This window comes from Cynocephalus volans, chromosome 2 (assembly GCF_027409185.1).
Source record: "Cynocephalus volans isolate mCynVol1 chromosome 2, mCynVol1.pri, whole genome shotgun sequence".
Taxonomy (NCBI): Eukaryota; Metazoa; Chordata; class Mammalia; order Dermoptera; family Cynocephalidae; genus Cynocephalus; species Cynocephalus volans.
This window is the reverse complement of record NC_084461.1, coordinates 222,034,581-222,055,184: the sequence shown is the minus strand read 5'-3', so window position 1 is coordinate 222,055,184 and position 20,604 is coordinate 222,034,581. Positions and strand designations below refer to the sequence as shown.

At 40.6% G+C, this 20,604-nt stretch overlaps 1 protein-coding gene and 1 pseudogene across 1 annotated transcript in view; both read right to left on the bottom strand.

The window, feature by feature from the left end:
* Positions 1-1,625: 1,625 nt before the first annotated feature.
* Positions 1,626-1,969, bottom strand: LOC134369155 (transmembrane protein 243-like; annotated as a pseudogene).
* Positions 1,970-8,831: 6,862 nt separating this feature from the next.
* CSGALNACT2 (chondroitin sulfate N-acetylgalactosaminyltransferase 2) overlaps positions 8,832-20,604 on the bottom strand; it is a 49,879-nt gene continuing 38,106 nt past the window's right edge. The window contains exons 7-8 of the mRNA XM_063086100.1: positions 16,145-16,226; positions 8,832-10,833 (exon numbers count right to left, since the gene is read on the bottom strand). Coding sequence (XP_062942170.1) covers positions 10,541-10,833; positions 16,145-16,226 — 375 coding nt within the window. The 3' untranslated portion in view covers positions 8,832-10,540. The remainder of the gene's footprint in view (positions 10,834-16,144; positions 16,227-20,604) is intronic.

The following is a 20,604-nucleotide window of genomic DNA, read 5'->3' as shown; positions in this document are numbered from 1 at the left end:
CTTTATGTCTTTGAGATAAAGGCTTAATATTTGAGAGTTTATATTTGGAATACAGTGTTAGGACGTTTTCTGCACACATGTTAAAGAGCCTTCGTGTCAACGTGCACTTCACGGGTCATCAGTTCTCGTTTCTACTTGAAACAGTGTCTGCGTTTGCTACTTTATTTTCCCAATTTGATACATACCTTAAATTGGATGTTTTGCTATTTTGAGATGACCTCTGAGCATAACGCTGTACGATGCTCAGGACGTCAGTTCGTGGTGTGACTGGACATACTTGCACCAATAAAAGAACACGTTGCTTCCCTCCCTTGTTTTCTGTGTGTGTGTGTGTGGGGATGGGGAGCGGGTGGTGGTGAGGCAGGAGGTACAGATGTGCGGGTGGGTGGGGGATCGGGGGATGAGACTGCCAGGGCCACCACGGGCTTTCCCATGAGGGCCCGGGCAAGGAGCTCTCAGTTACAATTGAAGAACACATTCTGACAAAGGGCTTTTCAAATAAATAATGCAAGACTAGAAAAAGCTGTACAGGAGGGGCATTCTGGTCCCACTTTCCTCAAAGTGAGTTCCAAAAAGACATCACTAGCTGTTGTAATGCCTGGTCACGTACATTTGGGACACCTAGTTAAACACTGCAAAGGCTCCTTTACTGCAGGGCTAGGCAGAACCTTCCGTGCCCGTGGGCCATGTGGCTGTCTCCTGGGGCGGGGGTGGTTGGGGCACCTGCTAGCATCTTCCTGCAGGGCAGCCTGCACTATACAGGTCCAGGCGGTGCTCCTGTTGTGAGTTGCACTCAAGAGCACTAGAGACGAGGGATTTACTGAGGGCACATGAGAGCTTGGGGAATCAAAAGAGAACACAGGCACCACTTGGATGGGAAGCCAGTCCCACGCCCCCACCTCCAGCCTGCCCGCTCCCTGCTGTGGACGAAGCCTGTCACTACAGCTCTGACTGAACTTTGCCTTGCACCTTCAGAGCTGACTCAGCTCATTTTTAACGCCCTGTTCAGTGTCCCTCATTCCTGGGAGACCAGTGCTGCACAACAGAAAGCTTCCTGTGGAGATGAGATGTTCCGTATCTGCACCGTCCAGCACAGCAGCCACTGACCACATGTGGGTACTGAACACTGAAATGTGGCCAGGGTGACTGAGGAACTGAACTTTTTTTCCCCTTGTATAAATTGTTTTTATTATTGTAATTAGATCTTCACAATCAAAGTTGTCTTTTCACTGTCTGCATTTTGTTAATGGGTAATTGTAGTTATAAGCAAAAGTTGGTAGCCTAGAGAACAATAATTCAGTTTACAGAAATAAAAGAATACTTGTCTTAAAACACAAGATTTTACTTGTTACGTAGCTTTTTGCCATGCAATTCTAATTTCAAAAGTGAAGATTACTTGTGCTGTTTGAGCTTTAAGGGTTGGAAATGTTTAAGTGCAACATCAGCTCCTTAAAGAAAAAGCAAAGTCATCTGATGTTCCCCTTACAAGAGGGAATTTAAATTTACAATTAACATGAAAATAACGTATCAGACTTTTATAAGAGATTCTTCAGCTTACCTTATGCAACAGCTATTCACTGTCCTCAATAAATCATTTTGAAGAGTTCAGTATTTCTCTGCCAGCCTCACTTTCCCACATCATGGAAATACATCCATCCACAGAACACGATAGAAAGTATGGTAAGTAAATTAGTGTTCTACATTTCTGTCCCAAGTCTCCTCATCCACGATGCCAGCAGGTAAGGATGCAGGCAGCACTAGTCAAGGAGAGGCAGACAGCAAAAAATGTACCCGACGGTTTTGGAGGTAGTTGAGGGAAATAAAGCACTCATGGGTGTTGCGAGAATCAATACAGCTGTTATGCTGCCAACACTAAATGGATGACTCAATCCTTGGCCAATGTCTCCCTGAGCAGAGGGCTGCTGTACAGCCCATTGGTGCCATAGGTGCTGGCAGCAAAGGCCTCCATTGGGTGCTTCTCCCCTCTCCTCAGGCCACTCAAAGGTGAGTCAGCGTGGCTACAGGCCTGCAACCCCACATGGTGTGGACTGGGGTCATGTGCCGAGACCCCACCCCAGCCTGATTCCTGGGGGCTCCTGGCAGTGTCTCTCAGAGCCCCTGGCCTGAGTCTATGGCCACTATTGCCTGGATTTCTAATTTAAGTTTATACTGTACTGCCCAGAGGGTGGGCCCACAGGGCCTTGTCATCTAGTGCCCCAGTGCCTTGTGGAGCGGTCTGCATGTGATTGATTGGCTCAGGTAAGTGAGGATGCTAGAGCTTTGGGTAAATGACAGCACTTTTTAGGTCTTTAATCCAATGGCATCCTTAATTTCCTGGGAAAGAAATTTTGGGAGGTTTCCAGCTGCCTCAGCTGAAGAAAGGGCAGCACCTAATTTGATCTATGCCTTGGACTAAAGAGCTCAAACTTCCCCGTGGGGCAGTTTCTCTGGGGTGGCAGTTCTCAGACCAGCTTGAAATGGACTTTCTTGGGCCCAATCCAGACCTGCAGATGAGAACACAGGTGAGAACCTGCGGGCAGCTCCTGCCAGCAGTGAAGCCCACCTACAGCAGGCGCTCTCTGCTCCTCAGGCGCACCGAGCTCTTGTCCATCACCAGCCACGCTCTGCAGCAGCCCAGAGCTGAGGCTCAGTTCTCCCAGCTGAGTAGCACTCTGTGCTCCTTGAGGCCTGCCTGTCCTTCCCATTACACAGCATGTGGCTGTGTGCACAAGTCTGTCTCATGCACTGGTTTTGGCCGCTTCTTACGGAGCTATGTCTGAACAGCACTGCGTGAGGACTGAACGTCACCTCTTACTTCACACATGCTTCAGGAGCAAATCTGTGTCAGCACATCACCTGTGGCAGAAAGATCTGCCAAGGATCTCTACTAAGGACACAGAGACTGCAGTAACAAAGCTGTAGGGAAAGTGAAAGTAAATGGTCAGTTTCCCTCAGATGTTCAGAATCTTGCCAAACATTTGAGGTAAATATGCACGTGCACCCAGCTGTTCCTTGGTTATTGTCTAATGTAATTGCACATGTGCACCCAGCTGTTCTTTGGCTGTTCGACTCGTATGAAGGGCGAATTGCTCTGATCCACAGTGCCCCCCCACCAACGGGAGGCTGCTACTGAGGAAGCTGAGGACTGAGCTTGCCTTGGAATGAACTGTCAACTTTGTGAATGGCTCCTGGGATATTTCCCAATTACCTAGCTCGCAACCTGTATGTGAGGGGTCTGGTGACCCAGTCTGTTTGAAGGGTCTGAGCCCTAGTCTAACAAAAACTAAGATGATTCGTGACAGACACACCTACACATAAAATGCCTCAGGGAGGCAAAACAAGGCAACAGTGCAAGTAAGAGCAGAGAATCAAGAGTTCAACTACTTGATTTGAGTTCTGGTCTCCGGTTCCCAGCTGGACATGCTTGAACAAGTTACCTTTTTAAGCCTCCATTTTGTCATGATTAAATTGACAATTATGATAATCTCTGTCTCAGGGGCTGTTGTAATAGTAGACGACACAGAGCTCAGTTGGTGTGGCCTGTGAGCTGGTGGTGACACCAGTGATGCTGAGCAGCACTTCTGCAGACAGCAGCGTTTGGGAAAAGTGAAGCAAAGGCTTGTAAGTGCCCTTCTTGAAGGAACACCTGAAGTCCTGGTCAATACCAAGATAGGCTAACATCACCAAAGAGGCCCTTTAAGTGTTAAATTCAATCACTGTAGAAACATATGGGGAAAAATCCCCACAAATTTGCAATGCAAAACTACTTTCTAAAGGCAAAACCTTCAGAATCCCCTTACTGGCCCCCTGTCCCCCCAAAATAAAAATAAATGTAAATCTACAACTCACCTACAGGCAAGTTTAGATTATGTTAACACAATTTTATCTTTATTCCCAAAAGAGAAATCAAGACACTGTGAGGAAGGTGAGGGGCTGCTAAAACCCCCACCAAGTGTCTAGCTGGCCAGCCTGGACACACAGGTATAGACTTTCAACAGCCAGGTTGAATTGTTCAGCAATGATGGTGTGCAAAGAATGAGGGTAGATTATGTACCTGTTTCTGGCAGCATGAAAGACTAAGTGCTTGCCTGCTGAAAACAACTGACAAAGTTGTATAAAATTTAAAAATCCAAGTGAAGGCAGGAACCCAGCTCTGAACCAGCTTCTGCTCTGAGGACAGGGACCATGCGCTTCCCTTTTCAAGTCCACTGGGGAATGGAGAAGAAAGTCCAGGCCCTGCTCAAGGTGAGGAGTCAAACAGGTGGGACTTCAGCTCATAAAGCTGGCACCCTAAAGAACCACCTGTCAGTGTAACAGTGAACCCCCACTAAGGGGGTTAAGGAAAACTGCTTGTTTTGAACCTCAACATGGAATGGAGGCAGGGAAAATTTACTCCTGATAATTTATAACAAGTCAGTGAGCTTCACAAAGTTTTGCAGCATAAACCACACTAGTCCAACAAACCTCAAACTGAAGGTTTAGTTTAACATGTCCCTGAACTTGTATTACCTCTGAACACACAGCAGAAGCAAACATTCTGATTTACATTCCAGTTTTAAAAGTCTCTCCTTAGCTGTGTCGTCTTCTGTTAAACTCATCTGTTGGATTGTAAAAATTCGATTATTGTAGTTTTCATTTCTAGATGCTCTATTTGGTTCTTTTCCAAATTTGTTTGGTTATAATTCTGAAGAAATTACCAAAATACAATACACAGAGAACAAAGAGTAGGAAAGGAAGAAACAGGTTAAAAGACATAGGAGATACAATATTTTAACATGTTAGAGTTATAGAAGGAGAGAGGGAGAATGAGAAAGACAATATTTGAAAATAGCTGAGAATTTTTCAGAATTGATAGAAGCCAACAATCCATGGAACCCAAAGAATTTCAAGCAGGACTGGGGGGGGGCGGAATCCACACAGATATATCTTAGTGGTACAGAACAAAGATAAAGATGTGATCTTAGAGAGAGCCAGAGAAAAAGGAGGCGGATTACCTTCAAAGGAGTGGAAGCTGTTAAGGTGATATAGTTCACAGCAGAAATAAATGAAGCCAAGAGACAGTAGGATAACATCAGTGTGCTAAAAACTAATTGCCATCCTAAGATTCTAAACCATTAAAAATATATTTTTTTAAATGAGAAAAAATAAAGATATTTTATAGACAAAGTAAAGTGAAGTTTGCTATTAGCAGACCTTCACTAAAAGGAAAATACTAAAGGATGAATCTTGTCTCCTATTTCAATGCATATACAAAGATTATTTCCAGAAACACAGATCTAAATGTAAAAGGCAATACAATAAAGTGTGTATTGCTAGGGCAAGGGCTCAGACCCTTCAAACCCATTGTACAGACTAGGTCACCAGATCCCTCACACACAGGTCCACGCTAGGTAATTGGGAAAGATCCTGGGAGCCATTGGCAGATGACACAAGCTCAGTCCTCAGCAGTAGCGGCAGCAGCGGTGGCAGCCTCTCGGGGCACCCCAGGGGCACTGGCAGCAACAGCCTTCAGCAACAGTAGCAGCCTCCCCATGGTCATCTGGGGAACAAGGGGCCCTGTAGATCAGAGCCACTAGTCCTTTATACTTAAGTTCATAAGCCAGGACAGCTGGGTGCACATGCGCAATTACATTAGACAATAACCAAGGAACACATGGGTGCACGTGCATATTTACATCAAATGCTTGGCAAGATTCTGAACATCTGAGAGGCCCTGACCATTTTCCTTCACTTTCCCTACAAAGTGTGTAAAAGAAAACACAAAAATTTCTTCTTTATTTTGGAGTAGGAAAGGTTTCTTAAATTAGACACCAAAATCACTAGCAATAAAAGAGAAAATTGATGAATAGGACTTTATTAAGAACTTTTGTTTATTAACAGATACCATTAAGAGAGTGAAAAATAGGCCCCTGCCTGGGAAAGGATATTTGCCATATATAAATCCAACAAAGAACTCAAGTCCAGAATATAGAAGTAACTCCCACAAATCAATTAAAAAAAAAGAAAAGCCAATTTTTAAAAAAAGGCAAAAAACCTTAACAGGCATTTCACAAAAGAAGATATCCAAATGGCCAATAAGCATGTAAGGTACTGAATAGCATTTCCCTGATGCTAAACTAAATTAAAACCAAAATAAGGTAACTGTACGCACCCTCCAGAAATTAAAATTAAAGAGTCTAAATTAAAAACACTGAAAATGCTGTGTTGGGGAAGATGTGAAACAACTGGATCTCTCACACATGGCTGGTAAGGATCATTTATTTGAAAAGATCTTAAAAAAAAAACAAAAAACTGCCAACCCCAGCAGGGCTGATTAAAACAAACCCTAGAAGAAACAAATAATATCAGAATGAAAAAGAGGATATCACTATAAGTCCTATACATATTAATAACAGGATATTGCAAATAACTTTCTGCATTTCATCTAAATTTTCAAATTTATAAGAATGAATTTCTAGACAATTATAATTTAGCCAAAATAACTCAATCAAAACTGGCTCTATCTTTATACATATAGTGGTGAGTATCCCTGCCTGTCACATGGAGAAACAAAACAAAACAAAAACTAACTCTAGAAATAAATAGAAAACCTGAATAGTTCTATAATAAATTAAATAAATTGAACCAGTGATCAAAAATCTTCCCATATAGAAAAGTTCATGCCAGGTGGCTTTCAGGCAGTTCTGCCAAATATTCAAGAAAAAAATAATCCCAGTTTTACAAGACTTTTCTAGAAACAGAATAAAAGGAACATCTATAGCTTATTTTATAAGCTATCATAACCTTAATAGAAAAGCCTAACAAGGATGAGAAAGGGAAGTTATAGACAATCTTACTCATGAACACAGATGAAAAACATCTGAAATATATACATACCCACACCCACCCACATGAAAACATACAGATATGTAAATGAATGTGTGTGTGCATGTGTGTATGCAAACCAAATCCAACAATGCAAAGGAAGGCTCATACATCATGACCTATTGGAGTTTGTCCCGGGAAAGCAAGGCTACTTCAGAAAACCTATTAATTCATCAATTTAACATATTAAAGGAGGGGGAAAAAAATCATATAATCATCTCAGTAGATGTAGTAAAAGTATTTGATAAATGCTCTTAAGCATAATAAAAACTCTCCAGGTAATAATAGAAGGGAACTTTCCTAACCTGATAAAGGGTGCTTACAAAAACACTTTCAGCAAACACCATGCTTACTGACGTTGCCCTTGAAATCAGAAGCATGGGCACTGCACTACAAATCTCAATAGCGTGGGAAGATGAGAAAAATAAAGATCTAAAAATTGAAAAGAAACAAAACTCACTACTCATAGATACATGATATCGTTGTATAACACAAAAAATGAAAAAGAAACTAGAATTATTAGAAGAGTTTTCTAATAAATTATTAGAAGAATTATAGTATATTTATACTGAAGGGGTTAAAATATGCTATTTTGCCATACTGACTAAGCTAAAGACACCTGAAAAAATAGCGGGTGCAAAAAGATCACTCTGACCTTTGTGCTGTTTCTTAATAGCAGAAGATGAAATTCTTGTGTCTTTCACTCTCCCTACTCTAGAAAGGCCAACATCCTTATTGTCAAGGATGAGAATTTGAGACCAAATGAATACTTTACAGACCTTGTTAGAATAACTCCTATCTTTTAAGCCTCCCCACATAATTTAGTTATACTTTCACAGTTTACTATTCTTTGTCCAATTCAGTATATAAGTGCTGAGCTAGGGCCCACAGACCCTCCACATGCCAGACTGGGTCACCAGACCTCTCACATACTGGTCCATGAGCTAGGTAATTGGCAAAGATCCCGGGAGCCACTGGCAGAGGACACAAACTCAGTCCTCAGCTTCCTCAGCAGCAGCAGCCTTCCTGTAGCCCCCCGCAGGGTGGGGAGTGGTGGGAACTGTGGATCAGAGCCACTTGTCCTTTATACTTAAGTCCAATAACCTAGGACACCTGGGCGCAGTCAGAAAACCAGAAAACACCTGGGTGCACATGCACAATTACATTAGATAATAACCACGGAACACCTGGGTGCACATGCATATTTACATCAAATGTACCGCAAGATTCCGAAACCCTCGAGGGATCCTGACCATTTATCTTCACTTTCCCTACAATAAGTAACTGACTCTTAATTTGTTCTTTGGGTCTTCATTTCTTTATGAGGGCTCCTGTGCCATGTAAAATTTGTATTGAAATTATATGGTTTTCTCCTGCTAATCTATCTTATGTCAATTTAATTCTCAGACCCAGCCAGGATCCTAAGAATATGGAGGGGAGTTTTTTCACCCTTACGATACAATGGAATACTATTCAGTAATAAAAGTGAACTAATTTTGAGATTAACATGGACACACCTCAAAAACAATACTGAATGAAAGTTAGAGAATATATAATGAAATAAGAACGTACATAAATTCAAATGCAGGCAAAACTAAACAGTATGTTGGGTAGAGATACATACACTATGAAGAAAAGCAAGTGAAAAACTATCACAAAAATCATGTAGTGACTATTATGGAGAGGGTGAGGGTATGTGATTGAGAAGGGGCACAAAGGGCCTGTCACTGGTAATGCCCATATCTTAATCTGGGTAGCTGGGGCTCTTGTGTTTGCTTAATTATTCTTTAAAGTACATAATTATATGTTATATACTTTTTGGTATTTATGATATTTTACAACAGAAAGAAATTAATTTATCTCATTTTCATTTAACTTTTGGTAATAAAATACTTTATTGGTACCATTTAATGTCAAAAACACAGTAATGTTTCCATTAAATTAAAAGCTAGTTTAAAAAAACAGGAGTAAAACTAAAATCATTTGATTCTCTCAAAAAACAAGCTGCAAATTACCTTTGCAAATAATTAAGTTCTTTCACTTCAAATACCATAATTCACTTGTCTTCATAATAAATAACTGTGTATAAAAGGAGACAATGGCCAGAATTATTTTGCACAGAACATTATACATGTATTAAAAAATACCTACGTGCTATCCCAACTTAAAACTTGTAAGAATAATTAGTTATTATAAAATTGAATTCATGTAGCACCTAGAAATTTGGAATTTGTAATATTTCAGATGAAACGATTGACTGAGAAAAAAGAGTAATAATTTTTCTTCTGTGAATTTTCAGGAGTTTATGTACAAACAGAATTCAATATAGGTCCCTTTTCTTTTAAAAGCCAAAGGTTAAAAAATTTATGCATGCCTTTCACTTTATTTCCAATTTTTAGATGTAGCAATTGAACTGATGGTAGAAGATTCATGTGTAATAAATAATATAGTACAGTCCTAACTGAATATATTTATTCACTTTTCTCATTAACATACTTTACGCCTCAACTAAAACAACACTCTGTCTGCAAGTAACATATTTCTCTTACATATTCTGTAATTCCGATTTCCATTCAGACTACCTTCTCCTCCTCTCCTTTTCCAAAATCAGAATGATTTTATGGTATACCTCATTAAATTGTTTTTTCTCCCCACAGTGATTCTCTTTTCAACTCAAAGAATTATAATAATGCAAATACAGATGTAGCGTATATTAACATATTAGAAAATAAAGGATAATAAATACATATGGATCCATGCTAAATGAGAAAACACAAAGTAAAAAACAAAGAAAACTGCTATGCTCATCTATGCTGAACCACCACAGGAAGGCCCTGATGTAGTTGGCTCACATAAACTGATGTTTCCAGACAAAGCTAGTATCTCACACTCCAACATAATTAAATGCTCTGTTAAAAATATTTCCATGCTTATTTCTGTTTGTTCAAAACAGTCTATAGCAACTTTGACTAGCAATCCTGAACATGATGCTAATGTAATAACACACTATATTTTTAATCAAGCCACAGACTCTAACCTATTTTCTCTTATTTGTTTAAAAACAGACATTCAGGGGCCTAAGCAACATTAACTTAAGGGATTTTGATTTCTGCCTTCTCCTGACTGGTTGGGGATTTCAGATGTGCCATTTAATTATCCTCTGCTTCAGTGAACAAGAATTCTTCAAGCTATCAACCAAAGCTCTTCATTTAAAAATCAAGCACGCTGACTTAGGGATATGGTGGGTGAAGATACCTGTCCATGCACTACGTCCCTAACAGTCTGTTCCCTCTGTAGGACCATGCTGCTCCCGTCCCACCATCAGCCCAGTACATTCCGTCCTTCTACCCAGATGCAATCCAGACACCATGTAATGCCACATGCAGTCAGAACATGGGTACCAGGTAGAAATTCAGAACAACTTTTGCGAAAAACATTAGATTTCAATTTGTCAATTATTCCATAGTGCAGTATTCTCACAAAACAGAGGCTTTGCATTGAGACACTTGTTTTTTCTTTTCATATCAGGTTGAACTGTTAAAATAAAATAAATGTCAGAAAGAACATGAAAAACAAACATGTCTTCTCTGAAAGAGGCACTGCATCTGGAATTGGAATTAAGGCTAAATAAATAGTGCTGGTTTGTGGTTCAGGCTGTAAGGTGTTGCAGATTACATTAACCAACGGCTTCACTGTTTGTCCTATACGCCTGTTTATGAAGATGTGTCTCTATTTCCTCCCTGAAGACCAGCATTCCCAGGTGAGAGTGAGAGGCCTCATTCATGGCTTTGGACTGGATGCACATACGGTACTGTTCGGGGGTCAGCTCATCAGCACAGCGTTTCTCATGCCAGAGGTGAAAAAGTCCAGGAACCGGAGTCCGAATCACAATAAGGTCACCATGTAGGTACTTTCGGTAAAGATGAACATCTTCTCCACCCCAGCCTTTTACTTCCATGTCAAATCCACCTACAGGATCAAAATTGACATTATAAGTAACTGCCTGATAGCTAGAGCACAGGCAGACATTACAAAGGTTTAAATGCTCTGCTTCGAATGAGACGGCATAACACAACACAAAGACACCTGACATAGAGGACTGATTTCCTCATTTGGAAGTTCAGTTACAAGCTGACATTTAGGTTCTAGGAGCTCAAGGTCAGTTGTTCACAGTATCAAAATGAGGTTAAATATATGAGAACACTCTGTAAACTTCAAAATTCTAAAATAGACTCTTAAACTCAGAAAAAATTAATTCTTTAATTAAGAGTTAGGCTTCCAAATTATGTCTCCTGTCAAATAATTCTGTCCCACTTAATTTCACATTCACAGTATGAATAATCCTGAGATCTATGAAAAGTATTACTTTAAACAATCATAGCTTTACTAAATGCTACATCTAATACATCTCAGCTTTTCTTCCTTGTAGATACAAATAAGCTCTTCAAATATTAGAGATGGTGTGGATACTTAAAATAAACGGGTAGCTCCTGGTTTCTGGTCTGGCACGTAAAGAGCTTGGAAGTCATTACTTTGTCCTAACAAGTAAAAAGTTGAACAAACTGAAAAATCAACAACTCCTCTTAGATTACTACTCAGAGAGGTGAGGTCAGAGGACAAAATGCTGCCCCCAAAACTGGAGAGACAGACAGCCCGAACTAAGAATCACACCTTACTGGTACAGAAATTTCTGCAGGAACCAGTACTGGGATAGGAAAACCTGAACTATAATGGACAAATTATTGGAGGCTCAGCGTAGACAAGTTTGAGAGTTAAAAACTCCAGGGGAACCCAGTCATACTGGGACTCCCACACTTTGTTTTACCTCTAGGAGTTCTCATAGTGAAGATCAGAGAAAGATCCCCTAATGCTTCCAGTGGTGGTGGGGGGGTGGGGGAGTTACCATTTTGAAATATGCCACAGCATTCTATTCTTATTAACAAGCTCTGCCCTCAGGAGAAGCTATTTAATCAGAGTCTACCCTCCTGGGTTTTATCAGAGCCTGATGATCTGGGGGAAGGAAAATACCAAACTCCAGCCTCTTCTAACCATCCTGTCTGGGAGAGGAGTGGGGACTGAGAAGCATGTATGAAGTTCACAGTCTAGGGGCATAGACTGACTAAAAGACTCAAACATTTCCCTTCCCTCCACACCTTAAACACCACATCACCAAAGGCCTATTTACTGCAGTTCCTTTTACCCAGTACATGAAGTTTAGCTTACAACAAAAAAATTACAAGGCATATTAAAAGGCGAAAACAAACAAACGAAAACCCCAAACAAACAAACAGTTTGAAGACACAGAGCAAGCATCAGACCCAGATTCAGATACAGCAGGGATGTTGAAATTATCAGGCTGGGAATTTAAGACAACTATGATTAATATGCTAAGGGCTCTAACGGAAAAAGTAGATAACAAGCAAGACCAGATGGGTAATGTAAGTAGAGAGATGGGAATTCTAAGAAGGAATCAAAAAGAAGTGCTAGAGATCAAAAACACTGCAAAAGAAATGAATGCTTTTGATGGGCTCATTAGTAGTCTGGACCTGGCTGAAGAAAGAAACCCTGAGCTAGAGGATATAACAATGGAAACTTCCAAAACAGAAAAACAAAGCAAAAAAAAAAAAGGAACAGAATACCTAAGAACTGTGGGACAACTACAAAAGGTGTGACATACATGTAATGGTAAAACCATCAGGAGAGGAAACAGAAAGGAACAGAAGCTTCAAATGGAAGAGGCTAAATTCCCAACAGTTGCTGCTTCCTTTCTCACCCAGCCCACACTCATAGGGCAGAGGTGCTACTCCAGATGCAGCAGGCCAAGAATCCTGGGAACCCTACTGCTGCTCCCTACAGAGGTGTCACTCTGCTTTATGAGAAGTGTGCCACTGTCCCAGGCCCCAGATCCAGATTAGAAGCTCAGAGATTTTTCCCAGGGGAAGAAGCAGTCCAAAAGAATAAACTGCTCCAAGACCTTCCAAAAGGAACTCACTTTATTTGAAACAATACAGAGAAATTCAGAATGTAGAGAAGTTCAAGCCTCTTGAAAATAATGGAGATTTGGGTAGTAAGCAATTAAGAGGGAACTGGTAGATCTACAAGAGCAGCAAGCTAAACTGTTGGCCAGCTAGTTTACCAGAGAGAACCAGGGAAAGAGACACCTAAGAAGATTCCTCCTGGGGTCTGAACAAACCTCAAAGACTTGCCTCAAAAACTATCCCTGCAAAAGGGCCCAATTTAATTCAGTCAGGTTGTGGAGCAATTTATGGCACAGAGCATTGTCTAAAACAAGACAGCAATTAGTGAGCAATCAGCAGAGCCTAACAGTTGGGTGTGATACCAATGGGGTATGGAAAGAGACAAAGAGAGTCCTGCTAAAGCCAATGCCATCCCAGGATGACTCTGCACATGCCCTGAGGAACGACATCAGAGGCTACATATTGCCAGGGGGCAGAGGTGGTGTGGGGATAGAAAGAATTTACTAAAATAGTCCAGCCAAGTCAATAAATAAACAAAAACAAACCCTGAAGGTGGGGGGAATCAGTATCTAGAGTTGCCACAATATATTACCTAAAACGTCCAGTTTTCAAAAGAGAAACAACAAGGCATGCAAAGAAACAGAAAGGTGTGATCCATACATCAGAATAAAAGCATGCAACAGGAACTGCCTGTGTTAGAGCCTAGATGTCAGCTTAGCAGACAAAGATTCCAAAGCAGTCATTATAAATATGTTCCAAGAATTAAAAGAAATCATGCTTAGAGGAGTAACAAAAGGTAAGATGACAATGTCTCATCAAATAGAGAATATTAATAAAGAGATAGAAATTATATATAAAAAAGCCAAATGGAAATTTTGGAGTTAAAAAGTACAATAACTGAAATGAAAAATTCATTAGAGCAGCTCAACAGTAGATCTGAACAACAACAAAAAAAAATCAAAGAATGTAAAAGATAGATCAACAGAGGTTCTGCAATCCAAAAAACAGAGGGAAAAAGGAATGAAGAGAAATGGACACTCAGAAAAATGTGGGAAATCATTAAATGTACCAACATATAAGACGGTACTTCAAAAATTTCATGTTAAGATTGTATAATCTGTTAATTCTATTTTTCTGCAAACATTTTTAAAAAGTACCCTTGTGCTAAGAGTATCAGAAAGAGAAAACAATTAGAAAGGAGCAAATAAATATTCAAAGAAATAATAACTGAAACTTCCCAAATGTGATGAAAATCATTAATGCATATATCCGAGAACCCCAACAAACACTAATAACCCAATTAAAAATGGGCAAAGAATCTGAATAGACATTTCGCTAAAGAAGATAAAGAAATGGCCAAAAAGCAGATGAAAAGATGTTCAACATAACTAATCATCAGAAAAATTATAATAAAAACCACAACGAAATACCACTTTACACCCACTATAATGGCTAGAAACAAAAAGACAAATAATAACATGTATTAATAAGAATGTAGAGAAATTGGAACTCTCATACACTACTGATGGGAATGTAAAATAGCGCAGCCACTTTAGAAGACAGTGTGGCTTCTAAAAAGTTAAACACATATATGACCCAGCAATTTTACTCCTAGGTATATAGCAAGAGAATTAAAAACCTATGTTCACGCAAAAACTTATACACAAATGTTCATAGCAAGTAGGATTCATAATAGCCAAAAAGTAGAAACAACCCAAATGTCTATCAACTGACAGATAAACAAAATGTGGTAAAACCATATAATGGAAAATTATTCATCTATAAAAAGCAATGAAGTACCTATACATGTCACAACACAGATGAACCCTGAAAACATCAAGCTGAGTGAAAGAAGCCAGTTATAAAAGACCACATATTGTATAATCCCATTTATATTAAATGCCCAGAAGAGGCAAATCAATAGGAAGTAGATTAGCGGATGCCTAGGTTTGAGGAGGAAGGGGATGGTGGGAAACGAGGAGTGACTGCTAATGGGTATGTGGTTTCTTTTGGGGGTGATGATAATGTTCTAAATTTGACTGTGGTGATAGCTGTACAACTTGGTGAATTATACATTTTAAATTGGTAAATTTTATGATTGAGTTATAGCTCAATGAAATTGTTATATAAAAAAGAGATAAAGAATTCTAATGATTCAAGATACTGCTGAAAAAAATATACAAAAATCTTTTCCTGAGGGATAGTAAAAACTTACTATTTTATTAAGAAAGAAATAAAGGGGGGCCGGCCCCGTGGCTCACTCAGGAGAGTGTGGCGCTGGTAGACCGAGGCTGCGGGTTTGGATCCTATATAGGGATGGCCAGTGCGCTCATTGGCTGAGCGTGGTGCGGACGACACCAAGCCAAGGGTTACGATACCCTTACCGGTTAAAAAAAAAAAAAAGAAATAAAGGGAAAAGGACATTAGCTTCATTTTTTTATTATTATTTCTTTTTATTATTATTTCCTGATTTTCCATAATTCAAGTGTTATAATGATAAAGAGACAAAGTAGGGGATTTTCAAAACAGATGGCTGATTATAAAAAACTAATGTAACATGGACCAAGAATGTACATAAAATTTATTCTATGACTTCTACTATGCTGTGGAAAGGTAGTCACTAAATGAATCAGAAGATATAGGATTAGATTTATCCTGCCTTATTAAACTGTTCTCTGATACTTTATTTTTTGCTGGGTAAAACCAAAGCTGGGGTGGGGAAAGATTTGATAAGACTCTTCATATGCCATCTTTGGGCTTAGAAGAAAGAATGGACAACTAAGCCAGTAACTCCAAGTCCCCAACTCCAACTTCAATCAGAGCTAGAAAGAGCAGCTCTTTTTTCATCTAAAATACTGGATTTTGTATAACAGTTCAATAAACAAAGGGGGTTTCATCTCTAAATAAAAAAATAAAGTCCTTAGACTAGATAATCCAAGATTACTGCCAGCTGTAACAAGCCATGAGCACTACAGTAAAGTTATAGAGATCTCTCATAAGAGAACTCTAAACAACTGCAAATATGGGTAGCAAGTCAAACAGGTATTTTTAAAAATTAGTGGTATTTTGATTTTAAAGGAACAAGTAAATATTATACTTTTATCTTTATGACCTCATTTTTGCTACTCAGAGACATTAATTATAAACTCACTTTGCCTTTATCTCCAGACTCTTCTTTTCAGCTAACCAAAGACACTCATAATTCAAAAGGGAAACACTCAAATCTGAGACCTTTTAGAAAAGTGCCATAAGGTCTAGAGTAAGTATGCGAAGTCCTATCCTTAAATGTAAGGTATACTTACCAATGGTCAGGAAATCTGATCGATATTGACAAGTCATTCCAAAGCCAAAATCTCGCCAAAAGCCAGAATCCTTTTTATGAACCTTAAATATAAAAAAAAGAAAAAAAGAAAAAAATTCAATTTAATCCCTTAAGAGCTAGACGTTTTAATCAACAATGAAACAAACTGAAATATTTTCCAAAAAATATTTTTATCCTGTCATTTATAAATGACACATAAAGGATCACATAAATGGATAAAGGCTCACATGCACTTATGTTATTAAATCCTTACAATACAAACAAAAATATAGTAATCCACACAAGCAAAGGATTCCTGCCACTTTCAATTTAATGAACTGAAGCTCAGTACAGGGTGCAAGCTGAGGTTACTAATAACCAAACACTGTGGTGCCTGATCTCAGGGGGCTTACATTCTAGGACAGACAACAATTGCACAAACATATCCTGCAACACACAGTGATCAACCTTATTTGGGCACCCACCCAGCATCCATTCCCCTGGCTCCCTTCCTGATTGGTACAGTTTTGTTCTGTAATCACCTGACCCTATGCAGACCATGAGCTTTGGGAAGCTCCTGTCACCTATAGCTTCAGAGTGGGCCATGCGTATTCTATACATGAGACAGACTCATCCACTTACTGCAGGAATTGGTTCACTAACAGGTATTAGAAAAATTTCAGGCCAACTTACTAAAAGGGGAGGGTTTGGGGGAACTTTGGAAAACAAAGACCCCTCATTCTTCTGAGACAGCTACTAGAAAAAAACACTAGTAGGGTTAGGGTGAGCAAAGCACAGCCTTGGGCTAAATCTTGCCTGCTGCCTGCTTTTGAAAATAATTTTATTGGAACACAGCCACACTCATCTGTTTACAATTTGTATATGGGTGCTTTCACAGCACAGTAGTGGAGTTGAGACATTGCAACAGGACTATATGGCCCACGGAGCCTAAAATATTTCCTATCTGGCTCTTTACAGAAAAAGTTTGCCAACCCTTGGTGTAGGATGCAGATACAAAGCTTGGAACTACTGAAGTCCTTTTCCACCATGAGGGAAACCAGGAAAACCATTTAAAATGAAGCTGTCACCACTGAAGTCCACATAGAGAAAAAATGACATTAAGTCCCCAGAAACACTTCTACTTAGATGAAGCCTGATACACCTCCTTTATTTTAATCACACTTTCAACAATGTTCAATATGTTGGATATGGTTCTAGTAACTGGGACTTAGCAGTAAACAGGGTTGACAATGTCCCTGCCATCACAGAGCCTTTGTTTTGGTGGGAAAATAGTAAATAAATACATATACACTTTAAGTGGTAACACATGCTGGGAAGAAAAATCCAACAGGACAAGGGGAGGGTTTGAGACAGGGAAGGCCTATCCTGGGTCTAACAGCCACAAAAGGCTTCTCTGAGGAGGTAGCGTTTGAACAGGGACCTGAATGAAACACAGGACTGAGCCATGCAAATACTGGAGGAGGTCTCTGCAGGCAAGGAGGTGGCAAGCAAGTGGCTCCGAGGCAGGAGCATGTTTGGAGTGTTTGACAAACAGCAAGGGAATGACTGGCAAGAGCAGAAACATATGAGGCCTTGGGGTTAAGAAAAGGCTTTTAGTATCTCTTACAGGTAAGTGGTATAATAGCATTTTTGTATGATTGTGGGAATGGTTTAGAAAAGGCAAAATGTTAGGACAGGAGAAACTGAAGAGTGGCTGGAGAGGGTCCTTGTTAAGCGGTGGGATGAGCTCCAAAAGGATGCGCTGGCCTTATGAAGGGACTAGGGATGTGGGCAGTTCTTCCACAGGAATGGAGGAAGCTGAAGCAATGAGGCTGAAAGAGCTCATGAGAGGAGAATACGGAAGAGAACTTCTGACTGCTTCTCTTTCCAAGTGAAACTGGACGCAAGGCAAGTGGAGAGTGAGGAGCAGTGAGGGACAGGGTGCTGGAAGGCACGAGGAGAGGCACAGCTAGAACAGGGAATGAGAAGCTGGTGGTGTAGGCTACTGTGGTATGCACAGAAAGAAAAATGGGTGGATGTGAAAAAGATTTAGGACGTGGAATTGACAGAAGTCAGCAAGTGACTGAATGGGCAGGGGTGGGGTGTGAGAGTGGGATCAAGCAAGGATGACAGCAGCCTGTTGTTCTGAGCAACAGGTCTGTGATGCTGCCATGCCCCAGATGGAGCCCCTGGGAAGGGCCAGCCCAGAGAGGAACAATGCAGAGCTGGGTTCTGGCCATAATGAATCTGAGCGATCTGCAGGGAAGCCACACGGAAATTGGCAGGAATACAAAGGTCTGTAGAGGAGACAAATTTTAAGAGTAGGGACAATGTGAAAATACTGCTGGGCAGAATGGGAGAACCAACTGGAAAACACAGAATGAACCCTGAGGGCTCAGCTCAGTTTGGAGCTGATAGATGAAGTATGCATTTTCCCTTTCCAAATTTATTTCTATTTATTTTATTTTTGGGGTGGGAGGACTTCTTCCTCTTCCTCTTCTAGAAGGTATAGCTCCCTGAGGGTAGCTTCCGATTTTGTGTATTCTGATCACTGCTATATCCTTTGCACTTAGAACAATGCCAGGCACATGGTAGGCTTTCAATCAGTATTTGCTGAGTGAATGGAAATAAATGAATTGATAGGGGTGTAATTTCAGTGGAAGAACCAAGACTGGACTCTAATATTCTCATCTTCTTAGTCAAAATAATAATCATAGTGCAAAGTATTAAAACAAAACAGCCACTTTGACATCTCTACCCCAAATTCTGATTTTAAAAATACTATGACTTTGTTAATTTAGTTTCTGTAAAAATTCTTCAAATATTATCAGACTTGGGGAAAGAAATAATTGATTTTGTTTTTATTTATTTATTTATTTATTTTTATTGAATCAAAATTGATTATACATATTTTTTGGTTTGAATATTGAGATATGTTGATCAAATCAATATTACTAGCATATATGTTGTTATAAATCACAATTATTCTTTATGCCCCTTGTCCAATCTCTCCCCATCCCTCTCTCCCTCTCCACTGCCCCCTCTGATTTCTTCTCTCCTTCTGAAAGAATGGTTATTCTGTTGATTTGTTGCCTAGATGATCTATCCAATGCTGAGAGGTGTGATCAGGTCCTCCAATATTATCATAGAGCACATGCTGCTTCTGTCACTCTGAAATGGGCTTTGTGGGGAGGGACGTCCTCTTCTTTTCTTTATCTCTGCTGGCAACTCCTTGTGTCAATGCACTCCAGTGGCTGGCAGACCATCTGAGTGGTGGTTGTGGCATCTCACCACTTTCACGGTAGCCATGGTTATTGTGGTGGCTGTGGTGGGCCCTGAGGCACTGGCACGGTGTTGCCTGGTTGTGGGAGGGGGATCCAGTCCCCTTCTCCACGCCTTGGGTCCCCGGGCAGGCCCCAAGACGTTGGCGGTGTGAGTGGTTGTGGGTGGGGGTCCGGTACCTGGCTCCAGATCTCACGTCCCCTGGCAGGCCCCAAGGTGCTGGTGGTGTGCCTGGGCCAGAACCAATTTTGTGCTCTTTGCTTACTTCTAAAACAGGGGAACTTCCTGAGGGAACCATTACTTGAGCTGTGTGGTTGAGTTAAATTACTGCTCTGCTGCTGTTTCCCTAGGGAAGGTTTTTTGTGCAGCTCAGGATTTAATGGTTGACCTTATAGGTACTTCTGACTCTCCAAAGACTCACTGCACCTGGGTTGTATAGAAACTCTGATCTGGGCATGGGTTTTTTCAACAAATTGCACCCCATGCAATTCTGCATTCCCAACCAGTCTCCTCTGAGTGGTCCTGCACTGATTGGGGGGCAGGCCAGCTGTTCTTGCTGTGTCCCAGTGTACTCCCGGTGGGCCTGTCTCCTCCACTGCCCGTGCTCCAAACATTTCCCATAGGACGGGCCCTGTGCTGGTCCCTTGCGATGACTCACCAGCCTCTGAATGGCTCCCCTTTTTCAGCTGTTCTGGCTCCTCATTCCTGCATGGGTCCATGGGAACCCTATTAGTGGTCTTGCTGTCCTGGGGGCCTCCAAGGCCCTCTTCTCCCCTGCCGCCTCCAAGTAACTCCATCTGAAGAGCACAGCTGCGTATTCTGCCGGCTCCTGCTCCATGCACTCAGCAGCTTGAGCCTTAAAGCGGACACAGCCTGAAACACTCAGGGCAGTTTTTTTCTCTCTCATCATGGTTTCTCCCGCCTTCATGAACTCCATAGGTCTCTCCTCCTCTTCCCCTGAGCTGTAGTGTGATTTTGTTTGATTTTTAAAGAACACATTTTCACTGAGGAAAGTAGAAGAAAACTAAAATTGTCTATAATCCTGATTGTTAATATTTTTTGCATTGTTTCATCCATCCTTCTCCTAAGACGCAGTTATCCACATACAACCTACAATCTTCAGCCTTCAGTCCCTCATGGAACGACAGGCTCACGAAGTCAACTAGCAACTTGGCACAT